Source organism: Gasterosteus aculeatus, chromosome 16 (genome assembly GCF_964276395.1).
Source record: "Gasterosteus aculeatus chromosome 16, fGasAcu3.hap1.1, whole genome shotgun sequence".
Lineage (NCBI taxonomy): Eukaryota > Metazoa > Chordata > Actinopteri > Perciformes > Gasterosteidae > Gasterosteus > Gasterosteus aculeatus.
The window spans coordinates 3,878,470-3,902,865 of NC_135704.1; the positions used below are offsets into that span (position 1 = coordinate 3,878,470).

Here is a 24,396-nt window from a genome sequence, read left to right on the forward strand (position 1 = left end):
ATAATTACTTTGGGGCGTTGTTCTCGGCTACGCTTGCAGGTTAAGAGTAGTAAGGCTTCAAGGCAACGATCATGGCTGACTCTGCAGCACAAACATTGTCAAATCACACTGCACACTGTTAACCGAGCGGGGTTGGGGGTTTGTATCCGCAGGCTGGTAAGCATGAGGCCATTGTGAAGAACGTCCACGACCTCCTGGCCAAGCTGGCATGGGACTTCTCCCCTGAGCAGCTCGATCACCTCTTTGACTGTTTCAAGGTGAGTAAAAGTTGGATGAATACCTCCGCCGCACCCCACAACGTTAGGTTTGTACACAATGCGCTGCGTCTTCTTTCCGGTACGGTCTAACAGCTCCATCACAACGACACACTGCTGCCCGCGCGGTCTTAACCTTCTAGACTCGGTTTGTTCCTCTTGTGCAGGCAAGCTGGACCAATGCCAGCAAAAAGCAGCGCGAGAAACTGCTGGAACTTATCCGGCGCTTGGCCGAGGACGACAAGGATGGGGTGATGGCCCACAAGGTCCTCAACCTGCTGTGGAACCTGGCGCACAGCGACGACGTACCTGTAGACATAATGGACCAGGCGCTTAGTGCTCACATCAAAATATTAGACTACAGTTGCTCACAGGTGCATGTTGGTGAATTTTGTTTGAAGTTACACAGCATACCAAATAGCACATGAAGGACTTAATGGAGACGTAAATACTGACTGTTTAATTTTCCCTCACAGGACAGAGACACGCAGAAGATTCAGTGGATAGATCGATTCATAGAGGAACTACGAACCAATGACAAATGGGTGATCCCTGCCCTGAAGCAAATCAGGGAAATCTGTAGCCTCTTTGGAGAAGCCCCTCAAAACCTTAGGTAAGTCGTCTTTATTCTACAGGACTGTTTTTAATGGCAGATGAAGTGTTTATTTCACGTAGTCTTGGATTAGCTTTATCCTCAATAATCGATGTGTATGTCAAACACAATGCATGAACGCCTGATAGGAAAGCAACAAGACGCTTGATTTTTTTACATTCACTAAATTTCGACTAGCTGGTATTTTAATCACATTCACAAGACTTGAGATTTCAGCTCTTTTGCTTAGTGCTCAATAGAGTAAATGGACTTGCAGTTTAATGTTGCATCATTCCACAATAACATCTTACTTGCCCTCTGCAACACACATTAGTGCTGACCAGTGGCTGGATGCAAACTTTTTTGCACATAACTTGCTAGTTTGGAGTGTTTGTATGTTTTTTAAAACATTTCCTTGTGTGCTGGCCTAAATCAAGCATAACTGATATTTATTTAGTTGGGCATAGAGTGATCGTGGGTAAGGGATGTTCATTTTTCTTTTTTAGCAAACTAAAAGGAGCTGAAACGTTCACTTTGATACTGTAACAAAGAAAACGCTACAACTGCAGCTAAAAAGATAGCGCTGAATGTCTACAGACTCAGCTCCAACTTGAACTACTCCGCGCCTGCGCCTAATCAATCACATCCATCCATGCCTTTTCTGTCTTCGCCGACTAGCTCGTTATCTGTCTAGTCTCGTAGCTAGCTTGTAGATATTAAAAGTTGTGCGTATTTGAGTAATATTTTTAATCATGGGCCTTTTCCATTGCTGACATTTTGACTCTTGGTCGGGGGAAAAGCACAGTTTTTGCTAATAACGTGGACGGCGTTATCGGTGCAATACTATGACCCGAGTCAAATGCACCTGTGCTCTTCTTCTACTGTCAAACTTGGACAATGAAAAAGGCTTATTTTTTATACATGCTGGTAAGAAGCATAGGTTTAGCATAAGACCAAACGTGTTCCGTCAGTGAAGAATATTTTGCAATCATTAACTTCACATTTACATGCTACATTTGTGAAAGAACTGTAAGATTGATAAGAAGTCATATTGTTTAGCATTAATCGCAAATTTATTTTGACTTGAAGCAGTGCTTTTTTCTAGTCAATGTAGAAAACATGTAGTATACATGCCTGTTGTTTTTCAGAAAGAAAATGCCAATTAACATACAAACGAACTTAGTGGGGTAAGTTGAGTGCTAATTCCAGGGTTCTACCTATTTCTGTTTCACGTCAAGTCTGACTTTCTCTTTGAACATATTTACAATATATAATGTAAATCTCTGTCATGAATTTGCTTAAGCAATTCTTTCTTGGGTTTCATCTCAAATGACTGACCTCATCTTATCTCCAGTTCAAAGTCCTGCACAGATGTAGTTCAGTCGAACAACAGACAAGATACTGGATTCTGATAGCTAAGCAATGACCTGAAGGGCAGCCCAGATGCTCATCCATCACATTCTTTGTTGCACTTGACCTTAGGTTGAAGCAGTTGAAAATGAGGCCCATAGACGAACCTGAAACATTGATCAATAGGACCAAAGGCTGTGGTCACAAGTTTATGCATGTTGAGATCAGAAGTGGTTATAGAAGCCTCTACGTAAGCAATAAAATAACTATACTATATTTGTGGTTTGTGTGTAATGGGTACAGGTTTTATGGAAAAAAGTGAACGTCACGGGAAATTTCCCTTTCATTTAAGTCAATCCGTCAGCCTGTCAATAATGATTTATTACACCCAATGAATAAAGCAAAATTATTACATATTAAATCATAATTTCAACAGTGAATAATACGTCAAACTTGATAATAAAAGAATCCCCTTCCACAGATGAATCTTGCTTCTAAATTACAGAACGCCACCTTATTGTTATTGATAGACTTTCTGGATCTGCAGGCCAATGTTGCATCCAAACCATAGCAGAGCACTTTAGTGTCACTTAGACTATCAGGACGTTCTGATGAGAAATTAAAAAATGTAACTCCTCTAGGAAGTCCCACCAGCTGTGTTTCCTTTAACTTCTAATTTCTAGAATGATCCCACCGGTATGGTTGATACCATAATCATATAGTATAAAATATATCAAGCCCTTCATGATATTGATTGTTAAATAGCTTGAGATTGTATGTATTGTTTATATTGAATGCACCTGCAGGTTTGATTTAAATACAAGTGCAAACAGTTGTATGAAGCGCGGCACCATCATTTCTAAACCGCAGACATCTTTAGGATACATCTGATCCAGTTTTATACACAATACGTAATTGCATGCACTGAATAGTTCTCTAATCTAGACAGTTGCACAACTAAATAAAAGGTCCTTTGAGATGGAGCCCCATTCTTCTTGATGCCAGCTCCTTTCAGCACAAATCACTCAAAGCAAAATATCAGGGGTATTTCATGCCTTGAACCCACTCAAACTCAATGATATAAAACTTGACACACGTAGCATTAGTGTTTTAGAAAGTAGTTGCTCTGTTCTGCAATATCTAGTTCCTGCTAAGAAAATTCAATGGAACTGCAGAATTTTAATAAATCTGAGCCAGCCTTTTGGGATCGTTGATTCAAGTGGATTTAAATATTTATATATATCAGGTTCCAATGTGGCTATTAAAACATCATCATTGAACTCCAGCTTATCGGGTTTTTGAGTTTAGTTTTCCAGCCTAAAACCTTTTTATGTGGAAAACAAGGCAGGAAATGACCTTTTGTGATATGACTTTTTCTGCTGGTTATTCTATGACACACGCGCACACACACACACACACACGGATATATATATATCTACATGCACAAATACACCAAACGCTGCTTTCTTAATGTCCCTGATAAAAAACAAATGAGAAATCAGTCATGCTATCATTTTTTTTATTATTGTGTTCAATTATGTATGTCAGCTTCATTCTCACCTTTTTGTTTTTTAGTCTTCCTTGCTTCCTCAGCATATTTCCGTTTTTCGTCCCCCTGACAACCCCCCCTCCCGCCCCCCCTCCTGCTGTTCTCTCCTTAGTCAAACTCAGAGAAGTCCTCATGTGTTTTACCGCCATGACCTGATCAACCAGCTACAGCATAACCACGCTCTTGTCACCCTGGTGGCTGAGAACCTTTCTGCTTACATGGAGACCATGAGGCAGTTCTCCAAAGGTACGTAGTTGCAGTGCCGCGGTTATGTCGCATGCGTGCGTGCGGTCTGCAGTCTAACGGGTATGTGTGTGCTTTTACAGAAGAGCAGGCTGAGTTTGACCCTCAGACAGTCAGACCAGGAAGCCGCTACAGCCATGTGCAGGAAGTACAGGAGCGACTCAACTTCCTGAGGTACGTCATACCACGTTTTAATAGAAACTGCCTTAGTTATCAATCATATTCTGCATTAAAAGAGGCTTAACTTTGATCAGGATCAAATACCTCATCATGTGTTGGATCTGCTGCATTGTTTCTAGATCTTTTCAGTCACAGTCATTGTAAAAAAACAGCAGCTACACATTACATCTGCAGTCGCGTCCTTCATCTACTGAGCCACTCCATTAAAGTAGCTTGTTCAAGGACAAGCATGGGTAATTGGGGAGGAGCAAGTGGTACCCAGTGACTTCACCCCACCACCTACTATGATTCAAGTCTGGGAGAAACTAAATGACCGCCACAAGCATGCTTCTTTAACCTTCCAGCCACCAGTCCCTGTTATTGATTTCCCTCTTTATTTCAGGTTTTTGCTGAAAGACGGTCAGCTGTGGCTGTGTGCCCCTCAGGCAAAGCAGATCTGGAAGTGTTTGGCTGAGAACGCAGTGTTTCTCTGCGACAGAGAGGCCTGCTTCAAATGGTACGTTTTGATTTAAGGAATTCCTTACATTTTGAAAAAGCAGAATGCGTGTGTTTTTGAATGCTATATTTCCTTTTCCCCTGCCACCCAATAGGTACTCCAAGCTGATGGGCGATGAACCAGACCTGGACCCGGACATCAATAAAGACTTCTTTGAGAACAACGTTCTACAGTTGGACCCGTCTCTGCTGACGGAGAATGGCATGAAATGCTTCGAAAGGTTCTTCAAGGCTGTCAACTGCAGGGAGGGCAAGCTAGTGGCAAAGCGCAGGGCCTACATGATGGATGACCTGGAACTAATAGGCTTGGACTACCTCTGGCGGGTGAGGAGAGAAACACTGCAATGGGCACACGCAGCCAGAGTTTACTCGGAGGGAAGCCGAATAGCGCAAAACATTTTTGGCAGTTTGTTTTATTTTTGTTGTATACTTTTTTATTAGCTTTTAAGAAACCCTTTGAAACCATCAAACTGAAAAAGCCATCTTAATTTAGTCACTTTGAGCACTATGTAAACCAATCTAAGTTTGCATGTCACAGAGAAGAAAAGCAATAGCCCTTGTTGGGAAACAAATTAGTGAGGATTAAGTTCTGACAGCATAACCAGGTACCGTGTGTGGTCCTGTTGTCCCCAAATAAAACTCAGTCAACGTAATTCCTTTCATTACCTAAGAAGATGGTATGTAGAACAACCTATTCCGAGAACACCTATCCGCCTAAATAAAGCCTTCCTCTGTCCCATAAAACATCTGAATTTGCTATGTTGCTTCTTACATTAGAAGGTTTGTGGCACTTAGTCGGGGTGATTAGGCATTTATTTCCAAAGACTTTGTCTTCATCCATTGTTGCTTGGTTTGAACCTCATTTGAAAGCAGTGGTTCACTACTACACACTTGTAGTCAAAGGACTTGACAATAAGGTATGAGTGGCACGGCATGTGTTTTTCTTCCCCCGGACCCTTTCTGATTTGTCTGTTTGACATTCTTTCGCAAGAGATAAAACATCAATCCGGTAGTGCATTGCTCCGGGACTAATCTTGTAACAGGATACAATGCTGTCCCATAACCGCCTGGTGAAGAGCTAGTGCTGTTTGGAGCTCCGGAGCTAACGTTAAGAGATTCCATTAAATGGTGCTCATGCTCGATTCAGAAGGAGAACGCGTTCTCTGGAAGAACACTTAAACCAGAGGCCCGAGAAGCTCAATTCAGTTAGAAGCGGACTTTTCAGACTTTTTTTTGAGGGGGGAGGGGGTGGGTATTATCATATGGGATACACTGTTTTATTCAACGTTCATGTTTTCATTGTTCAGTGAATAAAGTTCTCAAAAATGGTCAAAAACTTTCTGCTTGCAGAACATTTCGCATGCATGCAGACATGTTCGCATGCATGTCTGCTTATAACAAGGTAAACACTGCATAATTACCTCAATTTCCAGCTAATCCCCGTATATTCCCATGGAAAGTTTCCAACTTTGAATATTCACCGAATTTTGCCACCCTTGTCAGACCCGAGTTTTGGGATCCATTCCCCTCCCTGAGCCTTCGCCCTCCTTGAGTACGAGTGGACAATGAGCACTTCACTAAAGTGCTTCGTAGCGCCACGGACATGACTGCATGAGCGTGAAAGTCAAGTATGACGTATGAATTCATTCGTTCTATATTCCCTCCTCTCTCCCAGGTGGTAATTCAGGGAAGCGATGACATCGCCAGCCGAGCCATAGACCTGCTGAAGGAGATCTACACCAACCTCGGACCAAAACTACAAGTCAATCAGGTAGATTGGTCGCTGTGTTTCAGTCGGAGCATACCTTTCTTCTGCTTAGGCTATTTTGTTTCTTCATTTTTTTTTTTCCACATCTGATTTGCTTCTTTCCAAATATAACTATTTAAAATCATTTGATGTGGTAAATTGTGTATCTTGAATGGTGTACCGGTTTCCTTTCAGGTTGAAATTCATGAAGATTTCATCCAGTCCTGTTTTGACCGTCTGAAGGCGTCCTACGACACGCTGTGTGTGTTGGATGGAGACAAAGACAGCATCAACTGCGCCCGTCAGGAGGCCATCCGCATGGTGCGAGTTCTCACTGTGCTCAAAGAGTACATCAATGAGTGTGACAGCGATTACCACGAGGAGAGGACTATACTTCCTATGTCAAGGTACAGCCACAAGATCAACCTGATGGATCACCCGGAGGTCCCTGTAATTCTCTATAAGTCTCTCATTGAAACACCTGTTTGTTTCTGCCAGTGACATTAGAAAAGGTGCCACGTCTTTGCTCTTTCAGCAAAACTTCAAGGTATCATGTTTTCCGTTTTTTCTTTTTTTGCAGAGCCTTCCGAGGGAAGCATATCACATTGATCGTCCGCTTCCCCAACCAGGGGCGCCAGGTGGACGACTTGGACATCTGGTCACACACCAATGACACAATCGGTTCGGTCAGGCGGGGCATCCTCAATCGGATCAAAGCCAACGCAGCACACACAAAGATAGAGCTTTTCATCGGTGGGGAGGTTGTTGACCCAGCCGACGACAGGAAGCTGATTGGGCAGCTCAATTTGAAGGACAAAACGGTGAGACAGTTGCAAAAGCTCAAGCGGTTACATATTAATACCCAATAGCTTTTTTTTTAAACTTTTTTAAAATAAGAATTAAAGAATTAAATTAAAAACGATTAAATGTTTCTTTTTAGAACAGAATTTACACAATATTATTTTTTTCATGTGTAGCTGATCACGGCCAAGCTGACGCAGGTGAGTGCCAACATGCCTTCAAGCCCGGACAGCTCATCTGACTCGTCCACTGGTTCCCCTGGTAACCACGGTAACCACTACAGCGATGGCCCTAACCCTGAGGTGGAGAGCTGTCTTCCTGGTGTGGTGAGTTAACGGCACACAGATACTGGAGTCTGCAACATTTAAGGAACCTTATTTGTTGAAGTATTCTTCCTTAAAATCCAGCCCCAGAAAATGCTGAAATCTGAAACGGCAGCTCGTTGAGCTTCTGCCCTGATGTCGAATCGTGTTTTGTGTTCCAACCCCTGTGTCAATAACACTGTGATCTATGACACTGCGGGTTGATCAGCAGGTGAACAGCATTACTGTTAACACGCCTCTGCCCTGTTTCACAGATCATGTCCCTGCATCTGCGCTACATCTCCTTCCTGTGGCAGGTGGCCGACCTGGGCTGCAACCTCAACATGCCGCTGCTCCGAGATGGAGCTCGAGTTCTCATGAAACTCATGCCCCCAGGTATACAGGAACCTGTGCTCTCCATATTGTCCAGCCAATTAAGGCGTGGAAATATTAAACGACTCACCCGGACGATCCTTATGTTCTGTCCTGTGTGCGCTCTAGATAATACCACGGTGGAGAATCTGCGAGCTGTGTGTCTGGACCACGCCAAGCTCGGGGAGAACAGCCTCAGTCCCTCGTTGGACTCTCGCTTCTTCGGCCCCTCACCCTCACAAGTGCTCTACCTCATCGAGGTGGGTCGCAGTTTGCTACTGCTTCACATGTGATAGATTATGTTCTCTTGACTGGCCTGTGAAGTAGCATAGAACCATTGTGGGCGGAATGGCGTTTTAACAGCAGGAGTAAAACTCCATTATGAATTATGCCAAGGTGACCAGGATATGCCACTGATCCGGTTTCGGTCCATGTCTGTTGATCTATAAAAATCCTCACACTCATCTTTGCCATGTTCCAGGTTGTTTATGCTTTGCTGATGCCAGCCAGTGCCACTCTGGGCGAGGACGCCAGTGACTTCCAGTACAACTTCTTAAAGAGTGGTGGACTGCCACTGGTGTTGAGCATGCTCACCAGGAACAACTTCCTCCCATCGGCAGACATGGAGACACGCCGTGGAGCTTACCTCAATGCGCTTAAGATCGCCAAGCTCCTGCTTACCGCCGTAGGCTTCGGGCATGTGAAGGCTGTGGCAGAGGCCTGCCAGCCCAACGCCGAGGGAAATATTCCTGTCTCACCGGTTAGGACACACACAATTCAATGCGTACCTGTGTGGTTCTTCATCTCCAACTCGTAATAATCTCTTTCCACGCTGCCATCTCCTTCCTTGCACTGTCAACAGATCAATCAGGCCACTCACGACCAGGCCCTGGTCCTCCAGAGTGCCCTGCAAAACATCCCTAATCCGGCCTCAGAATGCATGCTGCGCAATGTAGCCATCCGCCTGGCCCAGCAGATCTCTGATGAGGTCACAGAAAATGTAAGGAAATGGTTGGAGGTTTGTAAGAATAGAATAGCGGGAACTAGTGATAGTAATGCATTTTAGACAATAGTTTTTCATGGCACTATTGACAAAGAGATGACAATCTTATGGGACTACTTTTTTCACCAGAATTTCTTCCAGGCATCGAAGTACATCCCAGACATCTGTGTGATCCGAGCGGTACAGAAAATAGTGTGGGCATCAGGCTGTGGCACAGTGCAGCTCGTCTTCAGTTCAAATGAAGATATTAGCAAGATATACGAGAAGGTAAGTTCCCTTTGAATGTCGCTCCTTGTGAGGGTTTCAGATCTTTGTTTGTTTGTAGTTCAGTTCTTTAAGCATAAGTAGCACATTAGAGGAGCAGTTGTGCACCACAGCGTTCCATAATAGATGCAGACAGTAAAAGCTTGCGGTACAACCAAGAGACAAAGTGCTCTTGCTGGGCTTTGTGGACTTTCAAGGGATAAGCAATGTCAAAAATACAACGCAGAGTATTTATTGTTCTTATTTCTCATCAGACCAATGCAGCTAAGGAGCCAGATGGGGAGGATGAGCAGGTGTGTTGCGAGGCCCTGGAGGTGATGACTCTGTGTTTTGCCCTCATGCCCACGGCTCTGGACACACTCAGCAAGGAGAAGGCTTGGCAGACCTTCATCATTGACCTGCTGCTACACTGCCACAGCAAGTAAGTACACCAGTCTGGCTTCCACGGCCAAAAGCAAAATTCCACTGACCTCCTCAACTCCAGCCGTTCATAGTTTTGATATTGTGATGTTGATAACTGTGTTCCACAGATCTGTGCGGCAAATGGCCCAGGAGCAGTTTTTCCTGATGGCGACTAGGTGCTGTATGGGTCATCGACCCCTCCTCTTCTTTATCACCCTCCTCTTCACCGTGCTGGGGGTGAGTGGCTATTGCCTCATCGATTGTCCGTGTTAATTGTTATAGTACATCACTCTAGTGTCAGAACGGTTAACTGCTCACAATACCCTAATTTTAAATTGCCCTGTGTCCAGAGTACAGCAAAGGAGCGAGCCAAACATGCTGGAGACTACTTCACTTTACTTAGACACCTTCTCAACTACGCCTACAACAGCAACATCAACCTGCCAAACGCTGAGGTGCTGCTCAACAACGAGATCGACTGGCTGAAGCGGATACGGGTAAAGCAGCCTGTTCATCGCTTTTTTCATCCCATGTGTTGTATTACGCACCGTATCAACGATGTAGCTCAGTGCGGCGGCAGATTTAATGGTACATGTCTCATGAACCAGGATGAGGTCAAGAGGACAGGGGAGACCGGTGTGGAGGAGACCATCCTGGAGGGTCACCTCGGGGTTACCAAAGAGCTTCTGGCCTTCCAGACACCAGAGAAGAAGTATTACATTGGCTGTGAGAAAGGAGGAGCTAATCTTATAAAGGTGAAACAAACCACACCTGAACATGTCATTACAGTTTCCTTTCTAATAACAGTACTCTGAGTAACGTTTCCTCCTCCTTTATTAGGAGCTGATTGACGACTTCATCTTCCCGGCATCCAATGTCTACCTGCAGTACATGAAGAGTGGGGAGTTCCCCACGGAGCAGGCCATCCCAGTGTGCAGCACCCCTGCCTCCATCAACGCCGGCTTTGAGCTCCTGGTAGCACTGGCCGTCGGATGCGTCCGCAACCTCAAACAAATAGTCGACACCCTGACTGACATGTACTACTTGGGTATGTACACAGCGGTATGGCAGGTCCACTCGATGGATTGTAAACTACATCATGCATGAGGGTCTTGTCCCTTCTCCTTCCGCTCTCAGGCTGCGAGACGCTGACAGAATGGGAGTACCTGCCTCCGGTGGGGCCGCGGCCCAACAAAGGCTTCGTAGGTCTGAAGAACGCCGGAGCCACCTGCTACATGAACTCTGTCATTCAGCAGCTGTACATGATCCCTCCGATCCGCAACGGCATCCTGGCCATCGAGGGCACAGGCACCGATGTGGATGATGACATGTCGGGGGATGAAAAGCAGGAGAATGAGGTAAAGCATGGGGGGGTGGTGTTGTGCTTAATTTACCAATCCTGTCATCATTTTCCACATTACATTTGAGTCTTGTGTCCCTGTCCACACAATGGACATGCGGTGGAAAATAGTAATTAACATTTTTTCCTCTGTATGTTTGGTCTCTACAGAGTAACGTGGATCCTCGCGACGAGGTGTTCAGCTACCACCATCAGTTTGACGATAAACCCTCCAGTAAGTCGGAAGACAGAAAAGAGTACAACATTGGGGTACTTCGTCACCTGCAGGTCATCTTTGGACACCTGGCTGCGTCCAGACTTCAGTACTATGTCCCCAGGGGATTCTGGAAACAGTTCAGGTATTGCTCAGACACTCGGTAATGAATGTTCCTGCTTGGCAGTTGCCGGTGTCTTACCGTCTCATCTCCGTACCATCTGTCGTAGGTTATGGGGTGAGCCGGTGAACTTGCGGGAGCAGCACGACGCGCTGGAGTTCTTCAACTCTTTGGTGGACAGTCTGGACGAAGCCCTTAAAGCCCTGGGCCACCCCGCCATGCTGAGCAAGGTGCTGGGCGGGTCCTTTGCCGACCAGAAGATCTGTCAGGGATGCCCCCACAGGTGAGTGCGGTCCTCCCGTGCGCCGTCCCTAGAATAATAAAACTTGTGTTGTCACACTGCTAATGATGTTTTGCGTTGCCAGGTATGAGTGTGAGGAGTCGTTCACAACACTCAACGTGGATATTCGAAACCACCAGAACCTGCTGGACTCGATGGAGCAGTATGTCAAAGGAGATCTTCTTGAGGGAGCGAACGCCTACCACTGTGAAAAGTGCAATAAGAAGGTGAGAATGAAGCCCCCCCGATAGTTGAATGCAATAACGAAGTCCCATGGTATCACTTTAACTTTGACATGTTCTCTCTTGGCCAGGTGGACACGGTGAAGCGCCTGCTGATCAAGAAGCTGCCGCCCGTCCTGGCCATCCAGCTGAAGCGCTTCGACTACGACTGGGAGAGGGAGTGCGCCATCAAGTTCAACGACTACTTTGAGTTCCCCAGGGAGCTGGACATGGAGCCGTACACGGTAGCTGGTGTGGCAAAGCTCGAGGGCGACGACGTCAACCCGGAGAACCAGGTGATCCAACAGAACGAGCCCTCCGAGCCCACGCCGCCCGGCAGCTCCAAGTACCGCCTGGTTGGAGTGCTGGTCCACTCGGGCCAGGCCAGCGGCGGCCACTACTACTCCTACATAATCCAGAGGAACGGTGGGGACGGCGAGAAGAACCGCTGGTACAAGTTCGACGACGGCGACGTGACCGAGTGCAAGATGGACGACGAGGAGGAGATGAAGAACCAGTGCTTCGGAGGGGAATACATGGGCGAGGTGTTCGACCATATGATGAAGAGAATGTCGTACCGGAGGCAGAAGCGCTGGTGGAACGCCTATATCCTGTTCTACGAGCGCATGGACTCACTGGACAAAGACAGCGAGCTGGTCAAATACATCTCTGAGTTGACCATCTCCTCCACCAAGCCTCACCAGGTCAAGATGCCCGGCGTCATCGAGTGCAGCGTCCGCAAGCAGAACGTCCAGTTCATGCACAACCGAATGCAATACAGCCTGGAATATTTCCAGTTCATTAAGAAACTTCTGACCTGTAACAGTGTCTATTTAAACCCTCCTCCAGGTAGGCTCCTATCCTCAGTGTGTGCTGCTGATTCATGAATCAGTGGATTATGTATTATTGTATATTCATTGACTAGGACAAAATGAATCTAGGTTAACATCAACCAAAACCAAAGGGTGGAATGTTTTGGAAAATGTGTGGCTAGTTTCACTTTTGCTTTTCCATTTCACCAGGTAAGTTTTCTCACTGCAATTAAACACCTCTGAAAAAAGGTGTAGAAAACTTGTTACAAAGTACTCGTAAACAATATCAAGTAGGTTATCATAAGGAGCCGCACAAGTACTTGGTGTTAATGTCTGTTGCTTTAAGCTGGTTCAGCCCTTCGTGTGTTGCACATAACTCCTCATGACTCTGCATATCCACAAGGAGGAAGTCTGCTTCCTAGCTCCTCTTAGCAATATAGCAGCAGCCATTCTGATTGTATCCCTACACTTTGTCCTGCGTCTCTCAAATCTATTTCAAGTTCTGTAAATGTACAGCATCCCAGTAGAAATAATTGGTGGTCAGTAGCGTTTAGAACAGGCTTCCCAGAAATGCTCTGCCTCTTTAAATGTATTATTAATAGAGCCACCGCCCCGTAATGTTCCACAGGAAAATTCATTTTTGAGGGCAGTCACTAGTATATTTTTGTGTCCATTAAGGATAAGTTTGTGTGGTTTTATTTTTTATTGCGTTTCAGCAGGAGCAAAGAAACATGAAAAAGTATTGATTTGATTTTTAGACTATTATTCTTTTAGACGGTGAAAGTGTGATGATAATATATATATATATATATATAATATATATATATATATATATATATATATATATATATATATAAATATATATATATAATATATATATATCAAATCTATCCTCTTAGTTCACTGGATTGAAGAAGGATTAATTCAGTGTCTTTTTACCACAGTGATGAGATCCATACGTTATTGCAGTCACAGTATTTGTGTTCTCCAGCACATCAGACTTTGATGGAAACAATGACTGGAGTAGACGTGCTGACAGCTTACATTTGAAAGAAGTTTACATCGCGTAGACATTGTAATGGTTTAGTTTCATTCCACACATTGGAGAGACCCAGACAAATTACTTCATTAAGAAGAAACTCCCCAAAAGCACAAAGTCAGCTCTATAATCTCGCAGTTATTTTACTTAAAATAAGGTGTGCTGGAGGTGCGAGCGGACACAAAGGTGAAGTGCTCTTGGCAAAAATTAATTTGATCCAAGTTAAATAGAGCTTTTTTTTTACGTCTCTTTGCTAAGTGTCCTAAATTGTCAGCTCAAATACTTCTAAGCAAATTACCAGGAAGATCGTCCGTGTGTCTACTTCATCATTACTGTCTTGTTTTATCAGGACAAGACCATCTTCTGCCAGAGGCAGAGGAGATTGCTATGATAAGTGCTCAGCTGGCTGCTCGGTTCCTCTTCAGCACAGGTTTTCACACTAAGAAAGTAGTCCGGGGTCCTGCCAGCGACTGGTGAGCCCGCCTCTTCTGTGTATCTGGGTGTTTTCTCTCTGCCTGGTCCTCCTCCCGAACTACATCGCCTGTGTCCTTCCCTCCTAGGTATGACGCCCTCTGCATCCTGCTGAGACACAGTAAGAATGTACGCTATTGGTTCGCACACAAAGTCCTGTTTGCTTACCCAAACCGCTTCTCGGAGTACCTGCTCGAGTGCCCGAGCGCCGAGGTCCGCGGCGCGTTTGCCAAGCTCATAGTCTTCATTGCCCACTTCTCCCTGCAAGACGGGCCGTGCCCCTCCCCCACCGCCTCGCCCGGACCCTCCACTCAGGTTGGTGCCAGCTATGGGGACGGGGGGGCTTTTTATTTAATTTATTAGCGCGCGCTGCAAAGCTGTTTTGAATCACCAGAAAAGGATTCAAGCACTTTGCATCTCAGGTGTGAGAGGATTCCCATCCTGCACTTCTTGTTGTGACCTTGCTGCGTGTCTTGTCTCTCTTCCCCGTGTTGTTTCAGGGCTGTGATAACCTCAGTCTAAGTGACCATCTGTTAAGAGCCGTTCTTAACCTGCTCAGGAGAGAGGTGTCCGAACACGGCCGTCACCTGCAGCAGTACTTCAACCTCTTTGTCATGTATGCCAATCTGGGTAAGGAGCGCTCCTGCCATGTACACCTGTTGTAGTGTGCAAGCAGGCTAATAACAATTCTTCACCTCATTTGCAGGCCTGGCAGAAAAGACCCAGCTGTTGAAGCTGAATGTCCCCGCTACCTTCATGTTGGTCGCTCTGGACGAGGGTCCCGGCCCTCCCATTAAGTACCAGTACGCTGAGCTGGGCAAGCTCTACACTGTGGTCTCCCAGCTGGTCCGCTGCTGTGACGTCTCCCCGCGCATGCAGTCCTCCATCAATGGTGAGGGTTTTTACTCTGCAACCACACCATATGTGATCGGAACTAGTTATCGTTTAATCACCAAGCAGAGTTGGAGCCCGATGAGGATTTTCATCCTTGCTCAGGATCTAGTGACTGACAAACCAGCCACTCTGAGCATCTGTGTCGTGTACGCCGAGCTTCGAGCTGAGGGCTTTAATTGACTAACAAGTCCCGCCTAACTTTTTAGTAACTAAAATCATTTCAGATGAACTACTTTCCGTTTCTCCAGGTAACCCTCCCCTCCCCAACCCGTACGGCGACACCAACCTGACGACCCCGGTGATGCCGGTGCAGCAGCTGGTGGCGGAGATCTTGTTCGTGAGGACCAGCTACGTGAAGAAGATCATCGAGGACTGCAGCAACTCCGAGGAGACAGTGAAGCTGCTCCGCTTCAGCTGCTGGGAAAACCCTCAGTTCTCCTCCACCGTGCTCAGCGAGCTGCTCTGGCAGGTAAACATTTCCGCCAAATATGACTGTGCAGGCGGCTCACTCCCAAGTGTCTGCCCCACTTCAGATTTTGCGTGTTGTGCAGGTGGCGTACTCCTACACCTACGAGCTGAGGCCTTACCTGGACTTGCTACTACAGATCCTGCTCATCGAGGACTCCTGGCAGACGCACAGGTCAGACTGATTGCCCGGTGTTTAAAGTATGAGTGCTGCATTGTTTTGTTGGGTGTGATCAGTGAGTTTGTATGTATCCCCCTTCCCCTGTTTGCTTGTGCAGGATCCACAACGTGCTGAAAGGCATTCCCGATGACCGAGATGGGCTGTTTGACACCATCCAGCGCTCCAAGAACCACTACCAGAAACGGGCATACCAGTGCATCAAGTGCATGGTGGCCCTCTTTAGCAACTGCTCCGTGGCTTACCAGATCCTCCAGGTACACTTAGTGACTGTCAGTCTGTCTGTTGCTCAGCTTGTCACTTAAAAGAAAATTATTGTTCCACTTTAAAAGTCCGCCCACCTTAACTGACCTCAGTCAGTAGGCGGCTAATATTTTGGCAGACACACTGTGCCTGTAGACAAAAAAAAACGAAAACACCACAGCTTAAACTAAGTGATACGGTGGAGTCTGGAAAAGTGCTGCGTGTGTCCACGACGCCGACGCTGTGCTGTGACTCTCAGAGGCTCCACACCTTTTCTCCTGTTTGTGCATCAGTTGTTGATGCAGCTTCTTGGGCACCACAAGCACAGTCGCAGCATGTAAGGCACCAATCTAATATTGCCTGTTACAATTTAAATATCATTTAACAAAGGCCGTCTGTCGTCTGAAGAATTTCCATACTCGCACAGCCACACAGTTGTTGGTTCTCTACTGCTTTCCATCTGTCCGAAACACTAGCAAACATACGCCCAAGAGTTGTATTCATTTAGTTTTTTAATATTTCCAAGCACAGCAATAGAAAAGGCAAACTTCCTGTTCATGAAGCTGCGCTTGTTGCATTGTGGAGTGGTGCAGGTGGAGCGGCTATTGTCATCAGTTTACTTCTCGTGCCCACAGAGTAATGGTGACCTAAAACGTAAGTGGACGTGGGCGGTGGAGTGGTTAGGGGACGAGCTGGAGAGGAGGCCGTACACGGGGAACCCCCAGTACACCTACAACAACTGGTCCCCGCCAGTCCAGAGCAACGAGACCTCCAACGGCTACTTCCTGGAGCGTTCGCACAGCGCACGTATGACACTCGCCAAGGCCTGTGAACTTTGTCCCGAGGAGGTAAATGGACCCCGTCATACATGTTACAATGCACATTACTGTTAATCCCCCAGTCTTAGGGACTGTGCTAAGGAATCCGTATATTAGTGAATACATTTGTGAGGTACCAGATGTAGGTAGACGGTGGGGAAAACATCTGTAGTTCTGAACAGCTGTGCAAAATGACTGTCAGACTTTGGTGATTAAGACAATAGAGATTGGGGTCTTTTGGTTGCATGAAAATATATAAATAATGGAAAAGCACCACAGTAAAACACGGCTATCCGATGCTGCCATGGTAATGTTTAAACAATGGTGTGCAGTGGTGAAGGTAACAGGTTGATCCCATTGCATGACGGCGCACTGAACAGCTCTTATCTGGGGTTTAGTTTTAAGGATTCATTTGTTTTTTAATGTATTTAAATATGAATGTTTAGGTTTCTGGGGCTTGTTGATTTTGCTGACCTTTTTTAATAGAATAAATACATTTTTTGTTAATATTTATCAGATGCAAGCCATTAAATGTTAAATATCGGCCCTATGATACGGATAACCATGTTTGCTATGCTGAATATGTTTGGTCTTGATTCATGGCTGCAGTTCACGATGCATACAAATATTTTGTTTTCACGTAAAACAAGTTACTTGTATTTATATGTTGAAAAATCCAGTCAAATGACACACTTCTCCTGTAATATTCCATACACAGCTCAAGTGTACTCAGGGAAGCCCAGGGAAGGTCAGTATTTCCAGGCACCACAACATAAAGGAAGGAAAAACAAATCTGTTTATTCTTTGTTTTTTATGACAGAATTGTCAGGGAAACTAGGACCAGTTGTTTAGTTCTAAATGCACAGTTTAGTCCCCTGTAGCCCAACTAGTCCTCAGAGGCTAGAAGCATTGTGTCATGTGGAGTCCTCATAGACTTCCCCATCTTGTCCCCACTTTGCTCCATTTTCTTTTTGTACCTCTCCAATATGCACATGTGATGTAAACGCAGTATTGACATAAACACAGGAGATTGGAGTCCTCCAGCACTTTGAGTCGTCAACAGTCTAATTCACAGTATATACCTGCGGTGTGTATAGTTGTTGTTCTGTTAACTTCTCAAACGATGCACCTGTACATAATGTGATGGCCACACAGATTGTGACCTGACGTCCCCCCGTCTAGTAGAAGGGAAGGTGGACAGGCTTCACTGGCATGAGAGACATCCCGTAAAGCGCAGTCCGCCTTCCTCTTCCTGTTTCCCACCCAGTGATCAGCCAAAGCCCCGTCACTGACGCAGCCACTACGATTCAAAGATCTATGCGTCCGCACTGTGCTTTAGGACAGATCGGCTTCTCCATGCCAAAATACTAAGTGGTAGTTGCCTTTAACTGGGAGAACCACTCCTTTAGGAAGAATAAGACACAATTGGATGAAACAACCTACTACTAGTTGGTTTAAAATCTTTAAAAGGAAGAGATGAAGCAGGTTTTTGTGATATTATATATATATTTTACATATCGTACATTTGTGTTGATAGCCTGGCAGGATCTGTTCTATTAATGTCATGTTGTGATATATTAATATGTGCACATGTTTAACACAATACCCTGGCACATTGATACATATCAACAATTAATATAAATACAATTGTTAAATGATAAGGCTGCAGGATGCCCCTCGGGTCCAGCTTTAGTATACACACAGACACACACTCGCAGACACACACACACACACACACACACACACACACACACACACACACACACTTGAAGACACTATAAAATCCCATGCAGACCTAATTTACTCTCCAGCGTAACAGTTGGAAATGGGGCTCTCCTGCACAACCCCCCCTGTTGTTTCACACTGATTCCCCAGCTTAACATTGCACCCACTATTGTGTTCAGCACAACTAGCGCTTCCCGCTGTGCACGTTGTCTAAAGAAGCATAGTGTATCTGTTGCAATGAACCTGTGATGACGTTGATCTCATGTCTGCTCAGGAGCCGGACGAACAGGAAGCGCCCGATGATCAAGACTCGTCCCCGCCCGAGGACACCTCGCTGTACCCGCACTCTCCTGGGACGGCCCAGTTTCAGCAGGTAGCGTGTCAGGGTTCACGGTGACGTATGCAAGGCATCGTGGGTGCTGTAGTCCCGTTTTCTTTTTATTGTGGCATAGCAGCGAGTAGCAACATAAGCAAATCATTATATTTAAGCGTATTTATTTAGACTGTTAAGCTGCTCACGCTGATTTTCTTAATTGTCCCCCTGAACAGAACAACCACCCTCATGGGCAGCCGTACACCGGGCCCGCTGCCCAGCACATGAACAACCCTCAGCGTCCCGGTCCTGCCTCCGCTCCGACTCCCGGCCCGTCCCAGACGGCCCCCGGCCCCAGTCCCACTCCCGGCCCACGAGCACAAGAGAACTGGGAGAGCACAGAGGAGGTGGCCCCGGCCCCGGCCCCGGCTCCCACACCGGCCCCCGTGCCCACCACCTCCACTACCCCAGCGCCCGCCCAGCCCAAGGAGTAACGTGCCCCCCTCCCCCGCCCCCCCCCCCTCGCCCTCTGCTGTGCCTCGAGCCTCAATTGTCCCGCTCTCCTTCCTCTCATCCTTCGGTCAACAGAGCTCATTGCCGGGTCCCTCTTTCTCTCTCTCTCTCTCGTTCTTCCTCCCTCTCTCTCTTCTCTCGCTGGGGGCCGAGCCGGGGCTCCCATCTGCTCTCCCATTGGCCCTCCGGGTGCCCTGACTGCGTGACGGGGCCCCACAGGCGGCTGCGGAGGTGAGCGGAGAGGACAAGAGTTCTAATAAAGAAAAAACCCTGAATCGGCCGGAGCTGACGCGCTTGTCTACATGACGAAAAGGTGTACATAGTATGTTAATGTTTCTGACTGTTCAGATCCCCCAGTAGCATAACTCTGTGTGGTTTGCTGTTTGGGAGATGTTGCAGATATTATGGAAGAAAAAAAAACAAACAATGTTATAAATAAGAAAAATGCCCAAAAAAACTGTAAGAAGACAACGACTCCTTTGTTTTATCACACATGCTCAGCGGTAAAGTTTGTTCTACCTTCAGACGGTTACTGGTCATTCAACTAGAAGGACGCATTGTTATTATCATAATTATATTATTCTTAAGCTCCTTGGCAACCTTATGACCCATGCCAAATCAACTCACGAGCTGTGGTTGGTTTTAGTGTGAGATATGGAATGGTTGGGTGGACTTTTACGGTGTTTTGGTTGATGTGAAAAAGCAGTGATGCAACAATGTTCTGAAACTCATTGCCTTTTTTTTTTTTTTTTGTTCTTTTCTGTTTGTTCTGGTAATTAATTCAACCCTTTTTGAGGCTCTAGTTAATGCTGTGACATTTAGCATGGCTTCTCACCAGAATAGTGTAGCCCAGGGGGAGACTTGTGATCATAACAACCTAAAGCTGTTCTTAATCCACATCTCCAGAGGGGTGTTGCTACCCGCAAGTTCTTTTTTTCTTTTCTTTTTTTTCTACTCATCTACCCTCTCTACAACAAGGGCGATATTTTGAACCAATGTATGAATAAGTGGCTTTTCAATTGCACATAATCCTCCAACTTCAACATTTGATAGTCCGTTTTCGGTGGGTTACAGCTTAGCTTTCATTGTTAGGAATTCTGAAAAATGAAACACATATGCAACAGAAACGCTGTGCCGGATGGGGGTGGGGGGGGGTGTCGGGGGTCACCTGGTGTGTGACAGACTGTGGTTTGCTTCTGTCTCTTCAATAGAGCCGAGTCGTAGACAGACTCGTTGCCCATCGGCCGCGGAGCAGGTCGGGTGCAGCGCCCCTCACCCTGCGGCCCCATAGAGAAAAGGTCCCACAGCAGGGTCGTACCATAACTATAGCGGCTCGGTAGTCATGTGCAACTCGAGCTCATTTCTAATTCTGTAGGAGTAAAAGGTAAACATCAGTAAATACTGTATTTAATTGGTAACTTGAATGCATGTATTTTTTTGAATTTTTTTTTTTTTTGTCTAAAACATACCAAATACTCCTGCAAATGAAAATATTCTGCCCATCGTATTATATTTAAATATTTTGCTCTTATTTTATAGAATTTATTTTGTTGTATTTCACAAAAAAAAATAGAATTTGATTTAAGAGGAACATTTTTGTCCTTGTGTTATTTTTAAAGGAGATATTGACTGTACAGAGTTCTGCGCCCTGTTTTTTGCCGACTTTTGTTTTGGCCATGGTGTGACGTTGAATTCTGGAGCTACAGTCGCGATGTGGACTTTCACTTTGTGAGGTTTTTTGTGCACAGAAATATAACAAAAAAAGCATTGCGCCCTTAGCAAATAAAGAACATGGAATCTTGCCCGTGTGTCATTTTTACTTGTGGACAACATCTGCCAAACGCTATTGTACCCACATGAATAAAAAGCCAACCGGTTTTCTTTAAAAAAAAAAAAATCAGTCAGGTGTTTTGCTTTATCTGCATTTCATATTGCGTGATAAGTAGACCCTTTTAAAACCAATGCAGTTTTGTTTGTGCTGCAGCTGAACTTACCTCCATGGATCTGAATGAGATGGACTGAAAAAAAAGAACATAGAGTTGGATATAGTGTTACGTCAAGTGTCTAACCAGCCTGAGTACATTACACCCACATCCTTTGGAAGATGTACCTGCCACTGAGTTGCATTATGGGAAGTGTAGGAACCAGTGTTTGTCTACTAACCTGAAGTGATCGGTTCAGCATCTTTTGAGGCTCCGCACTATGCATAGTATCCTTGATCTTCTGCTTGCCTTTAAACTGATCCCCTTTGGTTCACAATATAATTGGAAGGTTTGCTCTTAAAATGAGCCTCAAGTAAAGTTGTGCTTTATCGTCCAATGTAACAGATCGGGGGCGTTGTTGGGCCCGGCAACCGTGACATTGAAGAAAGTATTGCGTATATAAAACTTACCAGCGAAATTATAAATAGCTGCGGCCACCAGAGAAAATGGTCCCCGTAAACAGCATTGGGTCCCATTACAAAAGTTTGCATTGCCCGAAACTGACTTCGTGGAATTGCTGGGTGATTGCCGCAAAGATATGTAACGCTCGAGTCAACATGAACAGCAAGTGTACACTATTTCATCCCTACCCGTATTATAATGTACAATAAATCCTACCTGAATGTCTTGTACAAAAGTCTATCAAACAAGGTTACTCGCTCCAATAGCGATTTGGTTTTTCATCTAAAGGTTAAAACAGCTCTTGTAGCACACAAGCTTTTCATGTTACTAATCTTTGTCCAATAGTATACTAAATACTTCAACAGTTGCTCGGTTGTGATTGGACCAGCTACACAGAACTCTTTAAACTTCATTGATTGACCGATGTGTGGAACCAGAAATGAATAAAGGCAACAGATTCTTTTGGAACAGGGTTTTATTAAGAAAGTCTGATTTAGTTCTCCTTCTCCTGGACGGTCTTTGTTCCACGCAGTCTGCCTGTACGACGGGCAGCGATGAGACCGACCTTGCGACCAGCGGGTGCGTCCCTCCTGATGGTTGAGGGTTTGCCAATATGCTGATGGTTACCACCACCGAAGGGATGCTCAACGGGCTGCAGAGAGAAAAGACACCAGTCGTTTGTTATCGTGGTCACATTCAGCAGAACAAAAATAAACTTCCTTTACTCGGCCTAATTTGTAGAGCGCAGCTCTAAAGGAAAAGGAGCCATAAATGACATCTACAAACCTACAGCGCACAAACAAGCCCTTTAAGGAACGGTTTAGGGCGGTATAATGGTATAAGACCTCCTTACGGTATGAATTTCTCACGTAGGGTTCATACCACGTTACATTAGATCAGAAAATACTGCAAAGTGTCGAGTGGCAACACGAGCAGCCACGACAAGCCAACTCGCGACCAGTTAGTGCGAGTTGGCCAGCAAGCGGCGAGGTCCTGTTCCGAGTCAAGCAATTAATGTGTTTACATGAAAAAGCAATACGGTCACATACAGTCAGAATCTTTCTAAATAATGTGATATGAATTTTTGGTTCCGCTATTATAAATATATATTTTAGTCAGTGTGACAAATTTGGACTCTAAATATGAGGGATTCATAGGTAAAAGAATCCCTATGACCTAATAAAATGCTTTAATAAATGAACCCACTCAATAAAGTTTGCCATGATCTCTCCATGCTGCTCCTCATCCTTCATTGAGGACCAGCTCCTCTCCACAGAGAACAGAGCAGCGTGTTCACTTACGTTCATAGCCACACCACGCACACGTGGCCAGCAGTTCCTCTTGGCCTTGTACTTGTGGTAGGCACGACCTGCCTTCAGGATGGGCTTGTCAATACGACCACCTCCAGCAACGACACCTTTAACACAAAAACCGGGCAGTGCTGGTCAGAAAATGCACGAGGCTCATATTGTGCTGATGGGTCACTGTATACGGAGAGTAGGAAACATCAGATCCAGAAGACACATTGAGCCTCCTTACCGACAACAGCTCGGTTGGCAGAGGCGATGACTTTCTTGGAGCCGGAGGGCAGCTTCACTCTGGACTTCTTGGTCTCGGGGTTGTGGGAGATGACGGTGGCGTAGTTTCCTGACGCGCGGGCCAGCTTGCCTCTGTCACCGGGCTTCTCCTCCACACAGCAGATGATGGTTCCCTCGGGCATGGTGCCAACGGGCAGGACATTGCCAATGTTCAGCTGAGCTGTGGAATAAAAACAACGAGTAAGACACTGAAACATTGTTAACTTCCATCCAACAAGCCCCCCACAATTTCACCCATTTACAAGTATCTGCTTTATCATTATTGCTACTATCCCATCACACAGCTGAGTAAGGGCATCGTCTCTATAATGGCCAACCAGACAATGCACCGATTCTAATTTCAAACATTGTCAATTGGCATTTTCCGGCTTTCTTTCCTGCTCTAGTTTCTCCACTGGCTTCCTGCCCAGTGAATCAAGCGTACCCATGCATGCAAAGACCAGACATGCTTATTGATCTGCATGGAGAGATTACTTTAAACAGTGATCAGACGGTGATCAGATGAAACTGCTTCCCGCTGACCAGACCCAAGAAAATCTAGATCAGTGCAGCCGCACAACTTCGAATCAAATTCCTTGTAGGCGGAACGATATGAGCATGAATGTCATGAGATTCAATCATGTCAAAAATATTTTTTAACAGTCTAAAAGCCTACAGAGCTAAAGGAAAGATACCACAGATGCAATGAAATTAGTCCTCAATTCATCAAAAAAAAAGCTCAGAAACTGTCAAAAACAAGCCTTGATATTTTTAACTTGCCAGATTGCGATCGAAAAAAGTCCAACATGACGACAACTCATACTTGTGATCCTGCATTGACTTCAGGTAAACTCCTGGTACTCATTTCAAATTCAGGGCTTAATGATGCACAACAACAAGTGCATCTCCGATGACCCGGCGACACGTGAACCATTTTGGGCCATACACCAAACAGAGGCAGCAGAATAGTCACAGCAGGTGCAGCGTTCATCTGCTCATCCACCGGTGCGTTTCTCACCCTTCTTGCCGCAGTAGATGAACTGTCCGGTGTGGATCCCCTCAGCAGCGATGAACAACTCGGTCCTCTTCTTGAAGCGGTACGGGTCGCGGAAGGCCACTTTGGCCAGTGGAGCACCGCGGCCGGGGTCGTGGATGATGTCCTGGGAGGGTTTAGACCACCAACAGTCAGTCTGGGTTCACCAGAAAGTATGACAACTTCAATCGGTTGTTACTTA

At 45.6% G+C, this 24,396-nt stretch overlaps 2 protein-coding genes across 19 annotated transcripts in view; one reads left to right on the forward strand and one right to left on the reverse strand.

The window, feature by feature from the left end:
- usp9 (ubiquitin specific peptidase 9) overlaps positions 1-21,001 on the forward strand; it is a 33,552-nt gene extending 12,551 nt beyond the window's left edge. For 2 of the 16 annotated variants that reach the window (XM_040202499.2, XM_078090815.1), the window contains exons 11-48: positions 153-257; positions 422-628; positions 731-867; positions 1,995-2,033; positions 3,858-3,991; positions 4,072-4,162; positions 4,551-4,664; positions 4,759-4,987; positions 6,339-6,434; positions 6,606-6,817; positions 6,991-7,231; positions 7,388-7,537; positions 7,789-7,909; positions 8,015-8,145; positions 8,367-8,645; positions 8,748-8,885; positions 9,018-9,155; positions 9,407-9,573; positions 9,683-9,791; positions 9,905-10,051; positions 10,163-10,309; positions 10,395-10,602; positions 10,692-10,912; positions 11,065-11,252; positions 11,338-11,511; positions 11,594-11,735; positions 11,822-12,578; positions 13,930-14,053; positions 14,141-14,366; positions 14,552-14,681; positions 14,758-14,943; positions 15,170-15,414; positions 15,497-15,585; positions 15,689-15,845; positions 16,467-16,679; positions 17,368-17,397; positions 18,649-18,747; positions 18,924-21,001. In XM_040202499.2, coding sequence (XP_040058433.2) covers positions 153-257; positions 422-628; positions 731-867; positions 1,995-2,033; positions 3,858-3,991; positions 4,072-4,162; positions 4,551-4,664; positions 4,759-4,987; positions 6,339-6,434; positions 6,606-6,817; positions 6,991-7,231; positions 7,388-7,537; positions 7,789-7,909; positions 8,015-8,145; positions 8,367-8,645; positions 8,748-8,885; positions 9,018-9,155; positions 9,407-9,573; positions 9,683-9,791; positions 9,905-10,051; positions 10,163-10,309; positions 10,395-10,602; positions 10,692-10,912; positions 11,065-11,252; positions 11,338-11,511; positions 11,594-11,735; positions 11,822-12,578; positions 13,930-14,053; positions 14,141-14,366; positions 14,552-14,681; positions 14,758-14,943; positions 15,170-15,414; positions 15,497-15,585; positions 15,689-15,845; positions 16,467-16,679; positions 17,368-17,397; positions 18,649-18,747; positions 18,924-19,181 — 6,579 coding nt within the window. In that variant the 3' untranslated portion in view covers positions 19,182-21,001. Of the gene's footprint in view, positions 1-152; positions 258-421; positions 635-730; positions 868-1,994; positions 2,034-3,857; positions 3,992-4,071; positions 4,163-4,550; positions 4,665-4,758; positions 4,988-6,338; positions 6,435-6,605; positions 6,818-6,990; positions 7,232-7,387; positions 7,538-7,788; positions 7,910-8,014; positions 8,146-8,366; positions 8,646-8,747; positions 8,886-9,017; positions 9,156-9,406; positions 9,574-9,682; positions 9,792-9,904; positions 10,052-10,162; positions 10,310-10,394; positions 10,603-10,691; positions 10,913-11,064; positions 11,253-11,337; positions 11,512-11,593; positions 11,736-11,821; positions 12,579-13,929; positions 14,054-14,140; positions 14,367-14,551; positions 14,682-14,757; positions 14,944-15,169; positions 15,415-15,496; positions 15,586-15,688; positions 15,846-16,466; positions 16,680-17,367; positions 17,398-18,648; positions 18,748-18,923 lie in introns of all 16 variants that reach the window. The other 14 variants (XM_078090813.1, XM_078090814.1, XM_040202503.2 and 11 more) reach the window with 12 other exon arrangements.
- A 1,040-nt stretch (positions 21,002-22,041) lies between these two features.
- Positions 22,042-24,396, reverse strand: part of rpl8 (ribosomal protein L8) — a 45,601-nt gene continuing 43,246 nt past the window's right edge. For all 3 annotated transcript variants that reach the window (XM_078090826.1, XM_040202507.2, XM_078090827.1), the window contains exons 3-6: positions 24,180-24,321; positions 23,124-23,342; positions 22,886-23,001; positions 22,042-22,236 (exon numbers count right to left, since the gene is read on the reverse strand). In XM_078090826.1, coding sequence (XP_077946952.1) covers positions 22,078-22,236; positions 22,886-23,001; positions 23,124-23,342; positions 24,180-24,321 — 636 coding nt within the window. In that variant the 3' untranslated portion in view covers positions 22,042-22,077. The remainder of the gene's footprint in view (positions 22,237-22,885; positions 23,002-23,123; positions 23,343-24,179; positions 24,322-24,396) is intronic.